The sequence below is a fragment of the Tachyglossus aculeatus genome, chromosome 14, assembly GCF_015852505.1.
Source record: "Tachyglossus aculeatus isolate mTacAcu1 chromosome 14, mTacAcu1.pri, whole genome shotgun sequence".
Lineage (NCBI taxonomy): Eukaryota > Metazoa > Chordata > Mammalia > Monotremata > Tachyglossidae > Tachyglossus > Tachyglossus aculeatus.
Genome location: NC_052079.1, coordinates 51,262,379 through 51,281,697, shown reverse-complemented (window position 1 = coordinate 51,281,697; position 19,319 = coordinate 51,262,379). Strand labels below are relative to the sequence as shown.

General features: G+C 43.6%; 2 protein-coding genes across 3 annotated transcripts in view; one reads left to right on the top strand and one right to left on the bottom strand.

Annotated features, from left to right (window-relative positions):
• GRAP2 (GRB2 related adaptor protein 2) overlaps positions 1-1,660 on the bottom strand; it is an 86,430-nt gene extending 84,770 nt beyond the window's left edge. For both annotated transcript variants that reach the window (XM_038756702.1, XM_038756703.1), the window contains exons 1-2: positions 1,518-1,660; positions 1,293-1,356 (exon numbers count right to left, since the gene is read on the bottom strand). The gene's annotated coding sequence lies outside the window, so the exon portion shown is untranslated. The remainder of the gene's footprint in view (positions 1-1,292; positions 1,357-1,517) is intronic.
• A 5,048-nt stretch (positions 1,661-6,708) lies between these two features.
• ENTHD1 (ENTH domain containing 1) overlaps positions 6,709-19,319 on the top strand; it is a 74,056-nt gene continuing 61,445 nt past the window's right edge. The window contains exons 1-2 of the mRNA XM_038756715.1: positions 6,709-6,750; positions 12,710-13,181. Of these exons, the coding sequence (XP_038612643.1) occupies positions 12,833-13,181 (349 nt within the window). The 5' untranslated portion in view covers positions 6,709-6,750; positions 12,710-12,832. The remainder of the gene's footprint in view (positions 6,751-12,709; positions 13,182-19,319) is intronic.

Genomic DNA, 19,319 nt, shown 5'->3' with positions numbered 1-19,319 from the left:
ATGCAAATCAAGCATCTTGAGACAGTTTTCTAAGGCTCCTAAAACAAAAACACCAAACCATTAATTTTCAAGCTCTCCATTATCTTTCTCTGACCTACTCTCCTGCTCCTGCTCTATCCCAGTTCACCTTCTGTGCTTTCCCCAAACTACCGTCGAACTATTCCTCACTTCTGACTAGTCTGGGTTTGCTTATACTTTTCCCCTTGCATAAACTCCTACCTCAAATCTACCAAACCAAGTTCCTCCCCATCTTCAGAGTCCTCCTAAAATAATACCTCCCCAAGAAAGCTTTCCCCATTTACTACTCTTTGAGCTTTGTTTAGTAAGCTGATTTAGTATTGTCTTATTTTTCTTTATAGGTTTGCAATCAAACCCCTGCCTTATTCTTATATTGTTAGCCTCTAAATGGCCAGGGACTATGCAAATTCTCTCCATGTATTTTTTCCCCAGTCCTTAGTACCATGCTCAGCATGCAATAAACTCTTAATATATATGGATACTACTACTACCCACCTATCTGATCATACCCTCTTAAACTGTAAGCCCCATGTGGGACCGGGACTCTGTCCGATCTGACTGTACTGAGTCTAACCCAAGGCTTCGCTCAGTGCAAGTAAGTGCCTCACTAGTACCACCATTATTATTTAGCACATAAGTAGTTAACACTTGATGATGCAGAGGAATAATTTATCAAAAGGGGCATAGTTATTTTTTTAAAGGAGATGGAAAGGAAAAAGCGATGGAGGCAACAAATTACAAACTCAGTATGGCCTACTCTTTATGACAATACTTTCCTGAGCTGCAATGCAATCTGTCAGTGAATAACTGGCTTTCCTAGCTACATGCTAATGCCTAAATATCTCTGTGGGGAAAAAAAAATCATCCTCGTTCATGAGGAATAGCTACTGTTGCCGCCGCTGCTGCATTTAGATAGCGAATACAGTAGTAACACGGGTATCAAAAAAACCAAACCCAAAACAACCTAGCAACAAAATGTACTACATCATTCATTTTTGCCTTCCGCAACTGTTAATCTTGACTGAGGGGCAGAAGGAATTCTGGAGTGAAAATGGGAATTTAACCTCTATTGCCCAATAAATCCTTAGCCTCTCTGCTGAGATGGCCAATAAGAGGCCGTTAGTGTCAATTACTGTGATGCTCTTTGGGCTGCAGACGTGTGTCCCAGAAAGAAAAGTCGGACTGCTCCCACACCCAGCCCCCTCCAGTTAATTAACTAAGACATTTTCCAAAAAAGGAATAAAGCGTACATCAATGCAACGAGGATGACATACCTTTTAGGGTAGGTAAGGCTGATTCGGCGTCCCTGTGTCAGTTTCCAAATTGTGATATTCCACCCTAAAAAGAAGATGAAATCAAATATCAAAAATTTGGTATTTTCAGAACGGCAAGGCCATAGCGTTCTCCTTCCCAGACAAAAATCCTAACAAAGGGTAGAAGCCCGCAAACCCATTAATAAGTACTTTGACCTCCATCCTCCCCTCCCCCGGCCCCCTTACCCTTTCTCCTGGAGTTCAGCCAATCATTCAGTCAGTACGCTAACCACACAGGAACTAACAGACACGACGCCTCAGTGAGTTGGGTGTGAGTCTTAGTTTGTGTGGTTTTGTTTTTCTTGCTGCCAGGGCTGACTGCAGGAGGTTCAGTGAGCCTCGCTGGCTTCTGTTGGGGTGGCGTTTGAACAGAAGTTGCATGCCTTAAATTACATTCACCTAAGGATAGGTTGAAGACTCCCCCTTCTCACAACCCACCCCCCCACCACGCATCTGCTCCTGCCTACCCCAGTTGGCTAAAATTTGGTAGTTCTTCAGCAGATGCCACACTGACCACAGATTTGGCGGGAAAGAGGAGGTTATACAGCCATGGCAGCCCCACGAGGGAAGGACCCCTGTGCGAGATGCAGGGGAAGGAAGAGGGGAGGGGCCGTACGTGAGGTCTTCACTGCCATCAGCTTACTCTCCCTCGTCCCCCTGCTCGACTTGACGGGGGTCAACTTGGAAGAGAGGGCACATTTCCCACTTCAGTCAGCTCCTGCCCCTCCAACCCAGTGGATACCATTAGGCAAAGCCTGATAACTACCACGATCATTCATTTTTCTGAGTTTGTTCAGCTAGTTTCTCACCGAAGAGCTCGTGATTACCTTTCCAAAAGCATAATCTGTTTTAAGGAAGCTGGCATCGCCTCATTTCACATTCAGAATGAAACGTTCTGATCCCTCTGAACGATTAGCACCCACTGTGAAGGGCAGGCAGGAATTTTACACGCAAGAGCTATTTATGGCCCGAGTGACTCCGGCAGAGGTCCAGTGGCGTGACTTAGGGCCACGGTCTGACCGGTGGTTGCCAGGGTTAGCTGCTGCGGTCTTCACTCACAGAATGTGAGTCCCTCAAGGGTCAGGGACAGTGTCTCATTCCCACCTGTATACTTTTTCCCAACACTTAGTACAGTTCTTTGCACACAGTAAGTGCAAAATAAACACTATTACTACTACTACTAAAAGCAGAAAGGAAGAATGGCCAGAAGAGATAACGTAAAAGGGAGTAGGTGGGAAGGAAGGGGAAAAGTCATTCCGTGAGTTGGCTGGTCAAATCCAACCTTGTAAAGTTTTGCTCTTCAAGCTCCTTTTCTCTCCTCAGGTCATGGGTTCTAATCCAGTTCCACCACTTGTCTGTTGTATAGCCTTGAGTAAGTCACTTCACTTCTCCGTGCCTTGGTTACCTCATCTGTAAAATGGGGATTGAGACTGTGAGCCCCACGTGGGACAGGGACTGCGTCCAACCTGATTTGCTTGTATGTACTCCAGTGCAGTGCAGTACAGAGGATGGTACATAGAAGGTGCTTAACAAATACCGCAATTATTATTATTATTATTGCCTCGATGCCTCTTCTAGCGATCTACTGCTTTCCATTCTCCTCTTCACACATCAACTTCCAAGCTGAACCTACAAAGCCACCAAACCAGTTGCCTCCATTTTAAAATCTATCCAAACGGGGCCAAGGCTATGAAATCCTAAGCCCAACACAAGGTTGTTTCTTTAGCCACCCACTCTCCACTTATTCCTTTCCCAGTTGCCTCATTCCTGTCTCCTCCTTCCTCAACTTACCTATAATTATAATAACAGCATTTGTTAAGCACTTACTAGGTGCCAGGCACTGTACTGAGCGCTGGAGTAGATACAAAATAATATGCTTGGACACAGTCCCTGTCCCATATAGGGCTCACAGTCTTAGTCCCCATTTTACAGATAAGGTAACTGAGGCACAGAGATGTTAAATGACTTGACAAAAGTCACAAAGCAGACAAGTGCTGAAGCCAGGATTAGCAGCAGGTCCTCCTGACGCTCAGGCCCACGCTCTATCCACTAAGCCACGCTGCTTCTGCTTCTCTATTGCTTCTCCATTCCCTTGGAAGGCAGGACTTCCAATATACACTACAAATTTATAATAACAATAATAATGATGGCATTTGTTAAGCGCTTACAAGTACTGTTCTAAGCGCCGGGGTAGATACAAGGTTGTCAGATTGTCCCAACGTGGGGCTCTCAGTCTTAATCCCCATTTTACAGATGAGATAACTGAGGCACAAAAAAGTGAAGTGGCTTGCTCAAGGTCACACAGCAGACAAGTGGCAGAGCTGGGGTTAGAACCCGCGACCTCTGACTCCCAAGTCCGGGCTCTTTCCACTTAAACCATGCTTAGACACCACCGAGATAGAGGGTGTCAGAAGTCCCTGTTTACAAATGATAAATTCACTTCAGAGAAGGATCTTATGCGACTTGACATATTAGCGTGACCACAGTGACTGTAACAAGGTTCCTCAGGGTTTCTCACTTGAGGCGTTCCTCCAACTGAATTGATCTGTCTTTGTAAACAGGGTAAAGGGTGTAGATGTGTATCTCCAAGGAAGTGGGGACCATTTCCAACATTTCTCATAACATAGCCATGCTGGGTGCACAGAGGCTAAATAGGTCTTCTCGTCCACAGTAATTGCACAGATTTGAACTACATAGCTGAAAACTTGTCAACTTAAACTACCAGAGCAAACTACTATAGATGAACAAAGTAATAATAATCATGGTATTTAAGGGCTCACATCCATGTTCTCTTAAAGTGCAACCTCCTTCTGGGTAGAGAATATGTGTTTTGTTTTCACTGTACTTTGCCAAGACAGTATCGTCCAATCAATCAATCAATCAATCAATGAGTCAATCGTATTTATTGAGTGCTTACTGTGTGCAGAGCACTGTACTAGGCATTTGGGAAGTACAAGTTGGCAACACATAGAGACGGTCCCTACCCAACAGTGGGTTCACAGTCTAAAAGGGGGAGACAGAGAACAAAACCGAACATACTAACAAAATAAAATAAATAGAATAGATATGTACAAGTAAAATAAATAGAGTAATAAATATGTACAAACATATATACGTATATACAGGTGCTGTGGGGAAGGGAAGGAGGTAAGATGGGGGGAATGGAGAGGGGGATGAGTCCACTGTACTCAGTAGGTGGATAGACCATACTGTTACTACTTCTGCTGTCTGTACAAACAGTCAAGATCTTATGGCCCCTGCTCAGTTTAACAAGGCTCATCAGCACTTCCTCGGATCTCTCTCTAGTTCAGGAGCTAAAGTAGTAGCTAAACTCTTTCTAGTTTAGCAGCCAACCCTCTTCCAATCTCGTTGGGGGGGCCTCTTAGAAGTGGAGGCCTGAAGAGGGGAAGGCAGGTTTTAACATCTCCCAACCTCAGTGAGGGAGATAATGCTACTAAACCTCACTCCAGGCAATATTTAGTGCTTTGTACTTAGGGCGGGATCTGAAGGCTATGTCTTTAACTCACTCAGACTCAACCACCCATTCTCTGGGTAGCTAATGCAAGGTTCCTTAGATAACTGCTTCTGAAGATGTGTTTCTTTTGCAAACCCTTTATTTGATGATAACATAAGATTTGATTTAAGTATTAGCAGAAATAGCCATGTATCACCCAGGTATGATAATAATAATAACGATGGTATTTATTAAGTGTTTACTATGTGCAAAGCGCTGTTCGAAGTCCTGGGGGGATACAAGGTGATCAAGCTGTCCCACATGGGGCTCACAGTCTTAATTCCCATTTTACAGATGAGGTAAATGAGGCACAGGGAAGTTAAGTGACTTGTCCAAAGTCACACAGCTGACAAGCAGCAGAGCTGGGATTAGAACTCATGACCTCTAACTCCCAAGCCCGTGCTCTTTTCACTGAGCCACGTTGCTTCTCTAAGCACTCTCTCTTTCTGACAGATAATTCCTCTTTTCATGTAACTCTCTCATTCTCATCTCCCCCGTCTCTCTCTTTTCTCTTAATGGTGCTCAATTCTTCACTTCCCTAGGCCTCAGTTCACGTTTGAGCAATCCTAGGGCTTTTCACCAGGGGGATCTTTGCCCCTAACTTGCTCCATAGCATTTGACATTCTCCCAAATCCATATAATAATGATAATAATAACTCTGGTATTTGCTAAGGACATACTATGTGCCAGGCACTGTACTAACTGCTGGAATGGATACAAGCAAATCCAGTAGGACACAGTCCCTGTCCCATGCTGCAGTCTCAATCTTCATTTTACAGATGAGGTACCTGAGGCCTAGGGCATAAAGTGACTTGCCCAAGGTCACACAGCAGATGGTGGTGGAGCCGGGATTAGAACCCATGACCTTCTGACTCCCGTGCTCTATCCGCTATGGCCACGCTGCTTCCACATGAACTTGGACACCATGTCCATGCTGCAGAATTCATTCTATTTATTTTATTTTGTTAGTATGTTTGGTTTTGTTCTCTGTCTCCCCCTTTTAGACTGGGAGCCCACTGTTGGGTAGGGACTGTCTCTATATGTTGCCAACTTACACTTCCCAAGTGCTTAGTACAGTGCTCTGCGCACAGTAAGTGCTCAATAAATACGATTGATTGATCGATTAATCATTATTACTATAATAGTAATAAACACCAGTGATCGATTGTGTATCTATGTATATACATGTATATATGTGTATATATATACCTGTATATGTATACCTATATATGTATATATATGTATATACATATATACAGGTATATGTATATATACATATATATGTATATATGTATATATATATACCTGTATATATGTATATATGTTTGTACATATTTATTACTCTATTTATTTTACTTGTACATATCTATCCTATTTATTTTATTTTGTTAGTATGTTTGGTTTTGTTCTCTGTCTCCCCCTTTTAGACTGTGAGCCCACTGCTGGGTAGGGACTGTCTCTATATGTTGCCAATTTGTACTTCCCAAGCGCTTAGTACAGTGCTCCGCACATAGTAAGCGCTCAATAAATGCGATTGATGATGATGATTGATTGATTGATTGATTGGTGTATCACTGTTTCCCTGTGGGCAGGTTGGCTGGCCATCTTTGACGGCCAAGGCCGGAAGTAGTTCTGGTGAGGGGAGGCCTACTGGTCTTGACCCCTCCCCCACCCCGCCCTCCTAACGGTCGACCGCCACGGACCAATCGCGAGGCGGCACCTCGAGGGGGCGGGCCGGTTGAGGGGCCGAACGAGGCGCGAGGCCGCCTGGCCGCCTCCCTGATTGGAGGTTGGCGGCGGGAGCCCGTTTTGATTGACAGCCGCTCGACATTGGGCGGGAAAAGGCCCGCCGGCCGCCCGCCGGCCTCCCTCCCCTCAGGGCCTCCCCTCAGGGCCTCCCCTCAGGTAATGGCGGCCCCGCCCCTCGTCCCTCGCCCTGGAATTAGCCCTCCCGGCCCAGCCCAGCCCAGCCCAGCCCCACCAAGCTAAGGGGCGTCGAGGAGGGGAGGAGGAAGAGGAGAAAAGAAGGGGATGGAAGGGAGGAGGAGGAGGAGGGAGAGAAAAGAGGAGGAAGAAGAGAAGAGAGGAGGAGGAAGAGAAGGAGAAAAGAGGAGGCAGGAGGAGGGGGAAGAGAAGAGAAAAGAGGAGGAAGAGAGGAGGAGGAGAAAAGGAGGGGGAAAGAAGGGGAGGAAGAGAAGAGATAAGAGGAGCGAGAAGAGGAGGAGGAAGAGAAGAGAAGAGGAGGAGGAAGAGAAGGAGATAAGAGGAGGCAGGAGGAGGAGGAAGAGAAGAGAAAAGAGGAGGGGGAGAGAAGGGGACGAGGAGAAGAGAAAAGAGGAGGAAGAGAAGAGAAAAGAGGAGGAAGAGAAGAAAGGAGGAAGAAAAGGAGGGGGAGGAGGAATAGAAGAGAATAGGAGGAGGAAGAAGAGAAAAGAGGAGGAAGAGAGGAGGAGGAAGAATAGGAGGGGGAGAGAAGGGGAGGAGGAGAAGAGAAAAGAGGAGGAGGAAGAGAAGAGAAAAGATGAGAGAGGAGGAGGAGAAAAGAGGAGGAAGAGAGGAGGAGGAAGAAAAGGAGGGGGAGAGAAGGGGAGGAGGAGAAGAGAAAAGGGGAGGAGGAGGAAGAGAAGAGCAGGAGGAGGAAGAGAAAAGAGGAGGAAGAGAAGAGAGGAGGAAGAGAAGAGAGGAAGAAAAGGAGGGGGAGAGAAGAGGAGGAGAAGAGAAAAGGGGAGGAAGAAGAGAAGAGAGGAGGAGGAAGAAAAGGAGGAGGAAGAAAAGGAGGGGGAGAAAAGGGGAGAAGGAGAAGAGAAAAGAGGAGGAAGAGAGGAGAGGAGAAAGAAAAGGGGAGAGAAGGGAGGAGGAGAAGAGAAAAAGGGAGGAAGAAGAGAAGAGAGGAGGGAGAGAAGGGGAGGAGGAGAAAGGGGAGTAAGAAGAGAAGAGAGGAGGAGGAAGAGAAGAGAATAGGAGGAGGAAGAGAAAAGAGGAGGGAGTGGGGAGGAAGAGAAGAGAGGAGGAGGAGAAGAGGAAAGAGGAAGAGAGGAGGAGGAGAAAGAAAAGAAGGGGTAGAGAAGAGGAGGAGAAGAGAGGAGGAAGAGGAAGAGAGGAGGAGGAAGAAAAGGATGGGGAGAGAAGGGGAGGAGAAGAAAAGACAAAAGAGGAGGAAGAAAGGAGGAGGAGGAAGAGAGGAGGAGGAAGAAAAGGAAGGGGAGAAAAGGGGAGGAGGAGGAAGAGCAAAGAGAGGAGGAGGAAGATAAGGAGGGGGAGAGAAGGGGAGGAGAAGAGAATAGAAAGGAGGAGGAGGAAGAGAAAAGAGAGGAGGAGGAAGGTAAGGAGGGGGAGAGAAGGGGAGGAGAAGAGACTAGAAAGGAAGAGGTAAGGAGGAGGAGGAAGAGAAAAGAGGAGGAAGAGGAAGATAAGGAGGGGGAGAGAAGGGGAGGAGAAGAGAAGAGAAAGGAGGAGGAAGAAAGGAGGAGGAGGAGGAAAAGAGGAGGAGGAAGAGAAAAGAGAAGGAGGAAGACAGAAGGGGAGAAGAGAAGAGAAGGAAGAGAAGAGGAAGAGAAAGAAGAGGGGGAGAGATGGGGAAGGAGGAGGTTAAACGCTTCGAACCAGTTCTTCTTCTTCTGAGAACTTGAATTCTACCAGGCTCCTCGAATACCACTGACTTTGCAGGCATTTTGCAGCAAAGATGATACAACCCAAAGAGCTGGTTGAGAACGGCCCTTCACCATTCGAGGACTAGATAGAAGAGGCTCTCCAAGGATGTCAAGCCCCCAGTGCCTAACAGCTTTTAAACTTCCCATGTCTCCTGCTTCATTCATTCAATCATATTTATTAAGCACTTGCTTACTATGTGCAGAGCATTGTATTAAGCTTAAATTGAGTGCCCTACCATAGCTTTTTTTCCGTACGGTATTTAAGTGCATACTTTGTGCCAGGCGTTATACTAAGTGCTGTCATCCCCATTAAGGCTTTTCCCCATGCAAGACCAAGGGCCCTCTGGTTTACCCGAATTTGCAGGGCCCGATTTAGCCGTAGGGCAGTGGCTGCCCCTGCTTGGAACTCCCAAATTGTCATTTCTGTCCCCGGATTCAACGCTTTCTAGAAATACCATGAAAGCAATGCAATGCTAACAACCTGCTACTCTTCTCTGTTTCACTTTATAGAGAACTCTAAGGTAGAATAAGGCTTGATAACTACTTTCCTGTCATTATTTGGGCTATTTAAAAAAGCATCATGTTAATACCATAGAGCAAGGGAATCAAAACAAAGCAGCCTCAACGTTGGAACAAATCAAGTTTAGTCTGCAAGCTAGACTCTAGACGTAAACTCACTCAGTCAATTGTGTTTATTGGGCACTTACTGTGTGCAGAGCTCTGTATTAAACTCTTGGGAGAGTACAATAAAACAATATAATAGACATATTCCCTGCCACAACGAGCTTCACTCTAGAGGGGGAGACAGACTTTAATAAAAATAAATAAATTACAGCTATGTACATAGGTTCTGTGGGGTTGGGGGAAGGATGAATGGCACTTAGTACAGTGCTCTGCACACAGTAAGCGCTCAATAAATATGAGAGTAAAAGGAGCAAGTCAGGGGGATGCAGAAGGGAGTGGGAGAAGAGGAGAGGGCTTAGGAAAGGCTTCTTAGAGGAGATGTGCCTTCAATAAATTTTTGAAGTGGGGAAGAGTAATTGTTGGATATGAGGAGGGAGGGCATTCCAGGCCAGGGTCAGGATGTGGGCGAGAGGTCGACGGTGAGATAGGCAAGATCGAAGTAAGGCAGACCAGATGGGCAGGGAACGTGTCCATTAACTCTGTTGTATTGTGCTCTCCCAAGCGCTTAGTACAGTTCTCTGCACCCAGCCCTCAACAAATATTGATGATGATGATAATGATGATGACAAACACCGTTGACATAGTGATTTGGAGCCCCGCCCCCCCCCCGCCCCCAACCAACGCCCAAACAAAATGATCAAGTATGTTAAATCTACAAACTACATGGTCTGAGTTTGCAGCATTCCTGAGAATTGAAGTTTTGGGCTCTAGAGACTTTCCCTTTGCTGGAGGCTCTAAGATAACCGAAACTGGGGAATAAAAGACTTTCATCTCTACAGGTTCTAATATAATCTCAAATGAAACATCGCAACCTCAAGGCATTTGAGATTTGAGCAGTTTTGGGGAGATAGGTAACCGACACAAATAAAAGCAACTGACATTAATTATTATTCCCTCTTTAGTGTTCTTAGAAGATAGCAATAATTGAACAGATCTGGAAAATTCACTTAACGATATTGAACGCCCACTACTACTAGGTGCTAGGGATTAGCCTGGAAGCACAATACCTTGTGGTGCTGTTGAACTTGCAGTATTTGTTCTTGGTGAATGTGAGCCAGTGGGCGGGGATCACTTTCAATCCTTTTTGTGCAGCAAAGACTAGGAATTCCTGAGCCCAAAGCAGGACTATTTCTTATTCCTCCCCTGAATCCATCTTATCCTTTGCTCCCTTCCTCCTCTTGGCCCAGTATTGTTTTTAGAAGCCTCCACAACCAGACTATAGTCCAGGAAGCAGTAAGCTTCAGTGGAAAGCGCACAGGTTTGGGAATCATCTCAGCTCTGACGCTTACCTGTTGGGTGATCTTGGGCAAGTTGCTTAACTTTTGTGTGCCTCAGTTCCCTCATCTCACACAATGGGGATTTAATACCTGTTCTCCCTCTTACTTAAACTGTGAGCCCCATGTGGGACAGGAACTGTGTCCAGCTTGATTATCTTGTACATCCCCCTGTGCTTAGTACAGTGCTGGCCACATAGGAAGTGCTTAACAAATACCATAATTATTATCATTATTATTTAGCCTCTGCCATTCCCTATGGGCTGCTCTGCTGAATAGTACCCACTACCGTAGGTAACATGGTGTTTGAGGAACAAACGGAAAATTAGAATCCAGGTGTAATTCTGGAATTTTTTAGTGGGAGTAAATAAATATAAGAAAATCCTTCACAAGCCCGTGTGACAAATAGTAGTAAAGTCCAAAGAAAAGTCAGGAGTGTTCACAAAAACGAACATAGGTGGTAAAGAAAACAAGCAACTGATGTCGACAGTTCCACCCCACCGGGTTATGATTCTAAACAGTGGGTTTTTAATCGGCTTGTAAAGAAACAGATCAATATTTGCTGTTTTAATCAATGTCACAGTGCATCACTGCATCAGGTGAGATTTGGGAGAGGGACAAGAAAGGACAATGGTGAACGAAAACCCTCATGATTGAAAATTGTAATAGCTTACTGAAACACATTATGCATCAGGTTTTTCACTGCCGGAGTGAGATAGATAAAAAAAAATGCCTCCATTTGAAGTTCAAACCAGAGAAAAACCACGGAGTTGTAAAATGTGCAACTCCCTACTCATAAAAATCCTTTTTCTCTTCTGCTTCGCTGGGTTTGTGATAGTCTCTTCCTGAGAAGTCTTAATTAAACAGATATATTTCCCATCTAGCTTATTTGAGGGTGTGCATACTTCGATAAAAAAGGTTAATTGTCAAAAAAAGAGGGAATGAGTTCAATCAAATTTACGCCCCTCTTGCCCAAAACCCACTAATCAATCAAGCCCAAATTAGGGGTCAGGAAGGACCAGAAGGTGAAGCAAAATGTAAACAGATTTGTTAGGAATTTTGATATCTTTCCTTTTGTGTGCGTGCAGCTTTATTAATAAAATCCGATTACGGATTGTCTCTGCTTCATTGGGACTGGGTACTTGTCATGGCTTGAAATCAATTCGCTGCACGGAAACATGGCAGCCTGTGATGGAAACTGTAAGAATACTGACCCACCCTACTGCAAAATGCAGTGATGAAAAAGAAGAGAGGAAAGGGAGTAGTCGAGTCTCATAAAGATATAAATTGACTATTCACAAGTATCATTTAACATTTATGGAGATTCATCCTCTTTTCATGTTATCAGCATAACAAATAAAATGCAGCCCTTGATATGAGAATGTTGTGAAACCTAACAGACACATTTTGTTCACTAAAGAAATCAGTCTATATTATCATAGTTCATCTGGAAAATTGTTAAGACATTTGCGACCCAAAAAAAACAAACCCAAAACAACTCTTCCTGGAAATTTATCAGCTTTTCTCTCACTAGAAAAGTGTTCAACTCTTCATCTCTCCTTCATACCTCTCCGAGGCTGTTTAGATGATCCTATCTCCCCAGAGCAAAACCTGAATTTAGAAATAGGAATGTAAACTCACTGTGGGCAGGGAATGTCACTGTTTACTGTTGTGTTGTACTTTCCGAATAGTACAGTGCTCTGCACACAGTAAGTGCTCAATAAACACGATAGAATGAATACAAGTTACTCAGGTTTGATCACAGCCCCTGTCCCATGTGGGGCTTACAGTCTAAGCAGGAGGGAGACCAGGTATTGAATCCCTGTTCTACGGATGAGGAAACTGAGGCAGGGAGAAGCTTTGTGACTTGCCCAAGGTCAAACGGCAAGGAGTTGGCATTCATTAATTTCATGCATTCAATCATCTTTATTGAGCACTTACTGTGTGCAGAGCACTGTACTAAGCGCTTGGGAAGTACAAGTTGGCAATTATATATAGAGACGGTCCCTACCCAACAACAGGCTCACAGTCTAGAAGGGGGAGACAGACAACAAAACAAAACACGTGGACAGGTGCAGGATTAGAACCCAGAACCTCCGACTCCCAAGCCCATGCTCTTTCCCCTAGGCCATGCTACTTCTCAATACCTTACAAACTGAGAATGCGAATACCTCAAATTTCTCTCAACTGCTTTGGTTTCATACGCACTGATTTATGAGAAACTAATCAGTGACGTGTCTGCTGTTTAATTTGCAGGAACTTGAGAGTTTAATGAGATGGAGACTAATCATTTCTATGCGGGATCAGCACTGCAGAAAAACCATCCCTTGTCATTTGCTTGGTAAAAAACACCTTCCCTAACCCCTCCCGGCCTCATCCATGGCTCTCAAGAGGCAAGTGAAGAACTTTGTGAAAAATTACTCAGAAGCTGAAATAAAAGTCAGGGAAGCCACCTCAAATGACCCTTGGGGTCCTTCTAGTTCGCTGATGTTAGAGATCAGCGATCTCACATTCAGCGGAGGATCTCTCTCGGAGATTATGAATATGCTGTGGCAGAGACTGAATGACCACGGAAGAAACTGGCGCCACGTGTACAAGTCCCTGACGCTCATGGACTATCTCATCAAGAATGGTTCGAAGAAAGTTATTCAGCAATGCCGAGAATGTTTTTTTAACATCCAAACGCTGAAAGATTTTCAACACGTGGATGAAGCTGGAAAAGATCAAGGTAACGGTTATAACAATTGGAAAAGGTCCTGCCAGTGAAAATGATAAAGCCTTTCGGGGGTAATTTAAACCTAAGAGCTGGAGGAAAGCTGCCAAGCAGGCAACTCAAATTAAAAATTGCTTGTCGTGGACAGGAAATGTGTCTACCAACTCTGTTATATTGTTTTATCGTACTCTCCCAAGTCCTTAGTACAGTGCTCTGCACACACAGTGCTCATTAAATGCAATTGATTGATAGAGGACAGTCAATCAATTGAATTTATTGAGCACTTTCTCTATGCAGAGCACTGTATTAAGCGCTTGGAAGAGTGTACACTTTAATGACATAACAGACACATTATTATTCTATTTATTTTATTAATGAGGTGTATATATATTCCCCCTTCTAGACTGTGAGCCCACTGTTGGGTAGGGACTGTCTCTATATGTTGCCAACTTGTACTTCCCAAGCGCTTAGTACAGTGTTCTGCACACAGTAAGCACTCAATAAATACGATTGATTGATATATAATTCTATTTATTTACATTGATTCCTGTTTACTTGTTTTGATGTCTGTCTCCCCCCTTCTAGACTGTGAGCCCGTTGTTGGGTAGGGATTGCCTCTATTTGTTGCTGAATTGTACTTTCCAAGCGCTTAGTATGGTGCTCTGAACACAGTAAGCGCTCAATAAATACGATTGAATTGAATTGAATTTCCGGCCCACAACGAGTTTATGGTCTAGAGGACAGCGCATGTGCTCATGAAAAAGAATACTGTGGTCATTAGGGCTGCTCTAGAGGAAGAATAGACAAACTATTTAGGAACAAATCAGTAGTTTTCTTAAAGGAAGATGCAAAAGCATCTTTAGGTTAATAATTAACCTAAACCCTGAGAAGCAGGGTGGCTCAGTGGAAAGACCCCGGGCTTGGGAGTTCAGAGGTCATGGGTTCGAATTCCGGCTCCGCCACTTGTCAGCTGTGTGACCTTGGGCAAGTCACTTCACTTCTCTGGGCCTCAGTGACCTCATCTGTAAAATGGGAGTTAAGACTGTAAGCCCCACGTGAGACAACCTGATCACCTTGTATGCCCCCAAGCGCTTAGAACAGTGCTTTGAACATAGTAAGCGCTTAATAAATAAATGCCATTATTATTCCCCCTCTCCATCCCCCCTTTCTTACCTCCTTCCCTTCCCCACAGCACCTGTATATATGTATATATGTTTGAACATATTTATTAATCTATTTATTTATTTATTTATTTTACTTGTACATATCTATTCTATTTATTTTATTTTGTTAGTATGTTTGGTTTTGTTCTCTGTCTTCCCCTTTTAGACTGTGAGCCCACTGTTGGGTAGGGACTGTCTCTATATGTTGCCAATTTGTACTTCCCAAGCGCTTAGTACAGTGCTCTGCACATAGTAAGCGCTCAATAAATACGATTGATGATGAATTAAATGATAAATAGTATTGTCAAAATCAATGGGTTTTTTTGAGTGCTTTCTCTGTGCAGAGTACTGTACTAAGCACTTGAAAGAGTACAATATAACAGAGCTGGTTTCCTGCCCCAAAATGAGCTGGCAGTTTAGGGGAGAGACAGACATTAATATAAATAAATGATTTACAGATATGTACGAAAGGACTGTGATAATATACTGAAGGAAGGAGCTCTGTAGCAAATGAATAGGGCGTGGAAGAAGCCATAGGAATAAATGATATTTTAAGCTATTTGTTTGGCATAGAAAATTAATACCGTCAATGGGACACACCATAATTACTGAGGAAAGAGAGCTTAGTCACAAAGGGTGAAGAAATATTACAAAGGATTCCATGGATTATCCAGGGGAGTTCTCATTAGGAAATGAAAACTATACACATAAAAAAATCTTTGGGCATAACAATACAAATGACATCTGCAAGTGGGGTTGTTGGAGGGTCAATATCTGAGTTGTGACTGGGAATGCAGAATAATGATGCAATTCAGAAGGACACCAATTCTATTACAGTACGGTTCGAAGCAGCGGGGCCTAGTGGAAAGCACCTGGGCCTGGGATTCAGAGGACCTGGGTTCTAATCCCAGCTCTGCCACTTGTCTGCTGTGTGACCTTGGACAAATCACTTACTTTCTCTGAGCCTCAGTTCCCTCATTTGTAAAATGGGGATTAAGACCGTGAGCCCCATGTTAGGAAGGGTCTGTATCCAACCCGATGACCTTGTATCTATCCCAGTGTTTAGAACAGTGCTTGACACGTAGTTAGTTCTTAACAAATACTGTGATTATTATTATTCTTATCATCATTAGAGTTAGTCTATTTACCCTTGTTATATAGTTAAACTTCATTATATGCCCATTAATGCTTCCCCTTAGAGAAGCAGCATGGCTCAATCAATCAATCAATCAATCATATTTGAGCGCTTACTATGTGCAGAGCACTGTACTAAGCACTTGCTCAGTGGAAAGAGCACGGGCTCTGGAGTCAGAGGTCATGGGTTCAAATCCCGGCTCCACCAAATGTCAGCTGTGTGACTTTGGGGAAGTCACTTCACTTCTTCGGGCCTCAGTTACCTCATCTGTAAAATGGGGATTAAGACTGTGAGGCCCCCCGTGGGACAACCTGATCACTTTGTAACCTCCCCAGTGCTTAGAACAGTGCTTTGCACATAGTAATCGCTTAATAAATGCTATTATTATTATTATTATTATTATTACTATTATTCCCCAATTAGTATACAGGTTGTCCTCAGACTTATGACAAAATTGGACCTGAAATACTGTGTTATAAGTCAAAATGTGATGTCAGTAAGTCAAAATGTGTGGTAAGTCAAAATGTGTGATAAATCAAAATGGGTAATGTGTGGTAAATCAAAATGTGGTAAATCATATGAATGACGTTATAAAAATGTAATATGGGGGATTGCTCCTTGGACCAAGGTTGTATACCCAGAATTGTGTACTCAGCCAACTATACCTAGTAATATTGGTAAGTTAATATATTTACATTGTCAGAGAGGTTCCATGATAGGGTAGGTGAATTATACTTTATTTGAAATAAAATGAATATGTTGACTATGGCTGGTGACTCTGCCTGGAAGTCAGACAGTCAGGCTCTGCCACATGTCTGTTGTGTGACCTTGGGCAAGTCATTTCCCTCCATCTGTGTTTCAGTTACATCATCTGTAAAATGGGGCTTAGGTCTGCGAGACCAACTCTATCCAACCTATTTATCTTGTATCTTGTAGGGAAGCACCGTGGCTCAGTGGAAAAGAGCCTGGGCTTTGGAGTCTGAGGTCATGGGTTCAAATCCCGGCTCCTCCACTAGTCAGCTGGGTGACTTTGGGCAAGTCACTTAACTTCTCTATCCCTGAGTTCTGTCATCTGTAAAATGGGGATGAAGATTGTGAGGCCCCTGTGGGACAACCTGATCACCTTGTAGCCTCCCCAGTGCTTAGAACAGTGCTTTGAACATAGTAAGCACTTAATAAATGCCATTATTATTATTATTATTATTATCTACCCCAGCACTTAGTACAGTGCCTGGCACATAATATGCACTTAACAAATACCATAAAAAAGGTAACCCCTCTCCTCCCTGCACCCTGTCCTCTCCCAGTCTCCCCCTTCTAGAGTGTGAGCCTGCTGTTGGGTAGAGACCGTCTCTATATATTGCCAACTTGTACTTCCCAAGTGCTTAGTACAGTGCTCTGCACACAGTAAGCGCTCAATAAATACGATTGAATGAATGAAGGAATGAATGAACCCTCCACCTTCTTTAAACGTATTCCTTCCTCCTCCACTACAGTGCTCTGCACACAGTAAGCGCTCAATAAATACGATTGATGATGATGATGATGATGATGATTATGACATTTTAAATTATTTTTCTATTTCCCTGCAACTCCTTTGAGTCTTCCATTTCCTCCCTGCCCCAGGGGTAGGTTCCCTGAATCTATATCTCACCTATCCCCTGTAGCTGTGAACCTCCCCCACACCACTCCCATTCCCATGGTCCCTTCCATGGCCTGGCCTCTCCTCCCCCTGCACTGTAATTTAAAAATCAATTTCATTGCCAGGTTAGTTTAAAACTAATACTGATGAGAAGCAGTGTGACTTAGTGGCTAGACCATGGGCCCGGGAGTCAAAAGGACCTGGGTTCTAATCGCCGCTCCTCCACTTGTCTGCTGTGTGACCTTGGGCAAGTCATTTAACTTCACCGTGCTTCAGTTACCTCATCTGTTAAGTGGGGATAAGAGTGAGAGCCCAGTGTGGGACAGAGACTGTGTCCAACCTGATTAACTTGTATCCGCCCCAGCGCTTAGAACAGTGCCCGGCACATAAAAAGTGCTTAACAAATACCATAAGCATTATCACTACATGGCTCAATAGAAAGAGCTTGGGAGTCAAAGGATGTGGGTTCTAATCCTGGCTCTTCCACTTGGCTCCTGTGTGATGTTGGGCAAGCCATTTAACTCCTCTGTGCCTCAGTTACCTCACCTGTAAAATGGGGATTAAGACTGTGACCCACGTGGAATAATCTGATTACCTTCTATGAACCCCAGCACTTATAACACTGCTTGGCACATAGTAAGCGCTTAACAAATATCATTATTGCTATTATTATTATTGCGAATAACAATAGTGGTATCAGTTACTAACCTCTGGAGCTGCATTCAGTGAAAGGGCTGGCCTGGCTGTTAAATAAATAGTTATTTATACCGTTAAAGAAATTTAAAAATGGCAGAAAGCAGAGGCCTTGGAAGTGAACCAAGGGGCTGGAAGGGGGGTAGATTCAAGAGCATGTTAAGGGAGAGGTACATGGGAGTGCGCAGAAGTGGGGAAACAATTGGCAGATTCATTCATTCATTCATTCATTCATTCAATCGTATTTATTGAGCGCTTACTGTGTGCAGAGCACTGTACTAAGCGCTTGGGACGATTCAGTAGGGAGGGTCATGGCCATGTCCATCTTATCTCTGATGAAATACTGTGCTGAAGGCAGAAAATAAAGCAAATGCCAAAGATGTAAATGTAAACCATTGTGTAATAAAATTGAGGCAGGGTGTAAATTTAGAAACATAAATGCTGTTCATTATAACTGAAATTGTAGTAGGAGTAGTAGTGATAGTAGTAGTTGTGATGGTGTGTGACCCAGAACAGGTCACTTCACTTCACTGTGTCTCAGTTACCTCATCTGTAAAATGGGGATTGAGACTGTGAGCCCCACACGGGACGGGGACTGTGTCCAATTTGATTTGCTTGTATCCACCCCTGTGCTTAGTACAGTGTATGGCCCATAGAAAGCTCTTAACAAATACCATTATTATTAGTAGTAATAGTAGTAGTGTTTATTGAGCACCCACTTAATAATAGTAATAATGATAATTGTGTTTTTTGTCAAGTGCTTACTATGTGCCAGGCAGTGTACTAAGCGCTGGGGTGGATACAAGCAAATCAGGTCAGACAAAGTCTGTGTCCCATGTGGGACTCACATTCTTAATCCACACTTAGGGAAGTGCACTTATACTAAGTACCAAGGGAATAGAGACCAAAGAAATAACACATTCCCTGCCCACAAGGAGGCAAACATAAAAATATTAATCCCTCAAATCAAGAACTGCTTTAAAATCCCTGCCAATAACCTAGAAAATAGTATTTATTGCAGTTAAGATTTTCCTTAACATAGGATTTTTATTTCTCAATCTGAAAAACAATATAAACAAATTTCACTTAAAAAGGAGTAAATTAAAATTACTCAAATTATGTCCTGTCTCCAAGGGAACAAGATTTGGAGATATTACTTATATCTTTCAACTTGCATAGGAAAAAACCCCACTATCTTTGACTGTGCAATGTCCAGGAGGTGGGACACAGAACTCTGGGTGGTGGAATGGTTATCTACAATTGGATAAAGTAGAACTGAAATTCCAGAGAATGGGATAGAAAAGCTGGCAGCTGATTTGGGGGACAGCATTTGAATGGCTTTAGATTTACTGAAAATAAATATTTTCCCTAACCATCTCCCAACATCCCCCACTGAAAGAGTTTTAAATGAAAGCCACCGGGGCACAAAGCTCAGTTGATTCTAAGGTCAGGAGTTATTTTCTTCTAAATCATTGATTCCAGTTCTGAGAAGATTGGTAGTGATTGGAAAATGTTACAAT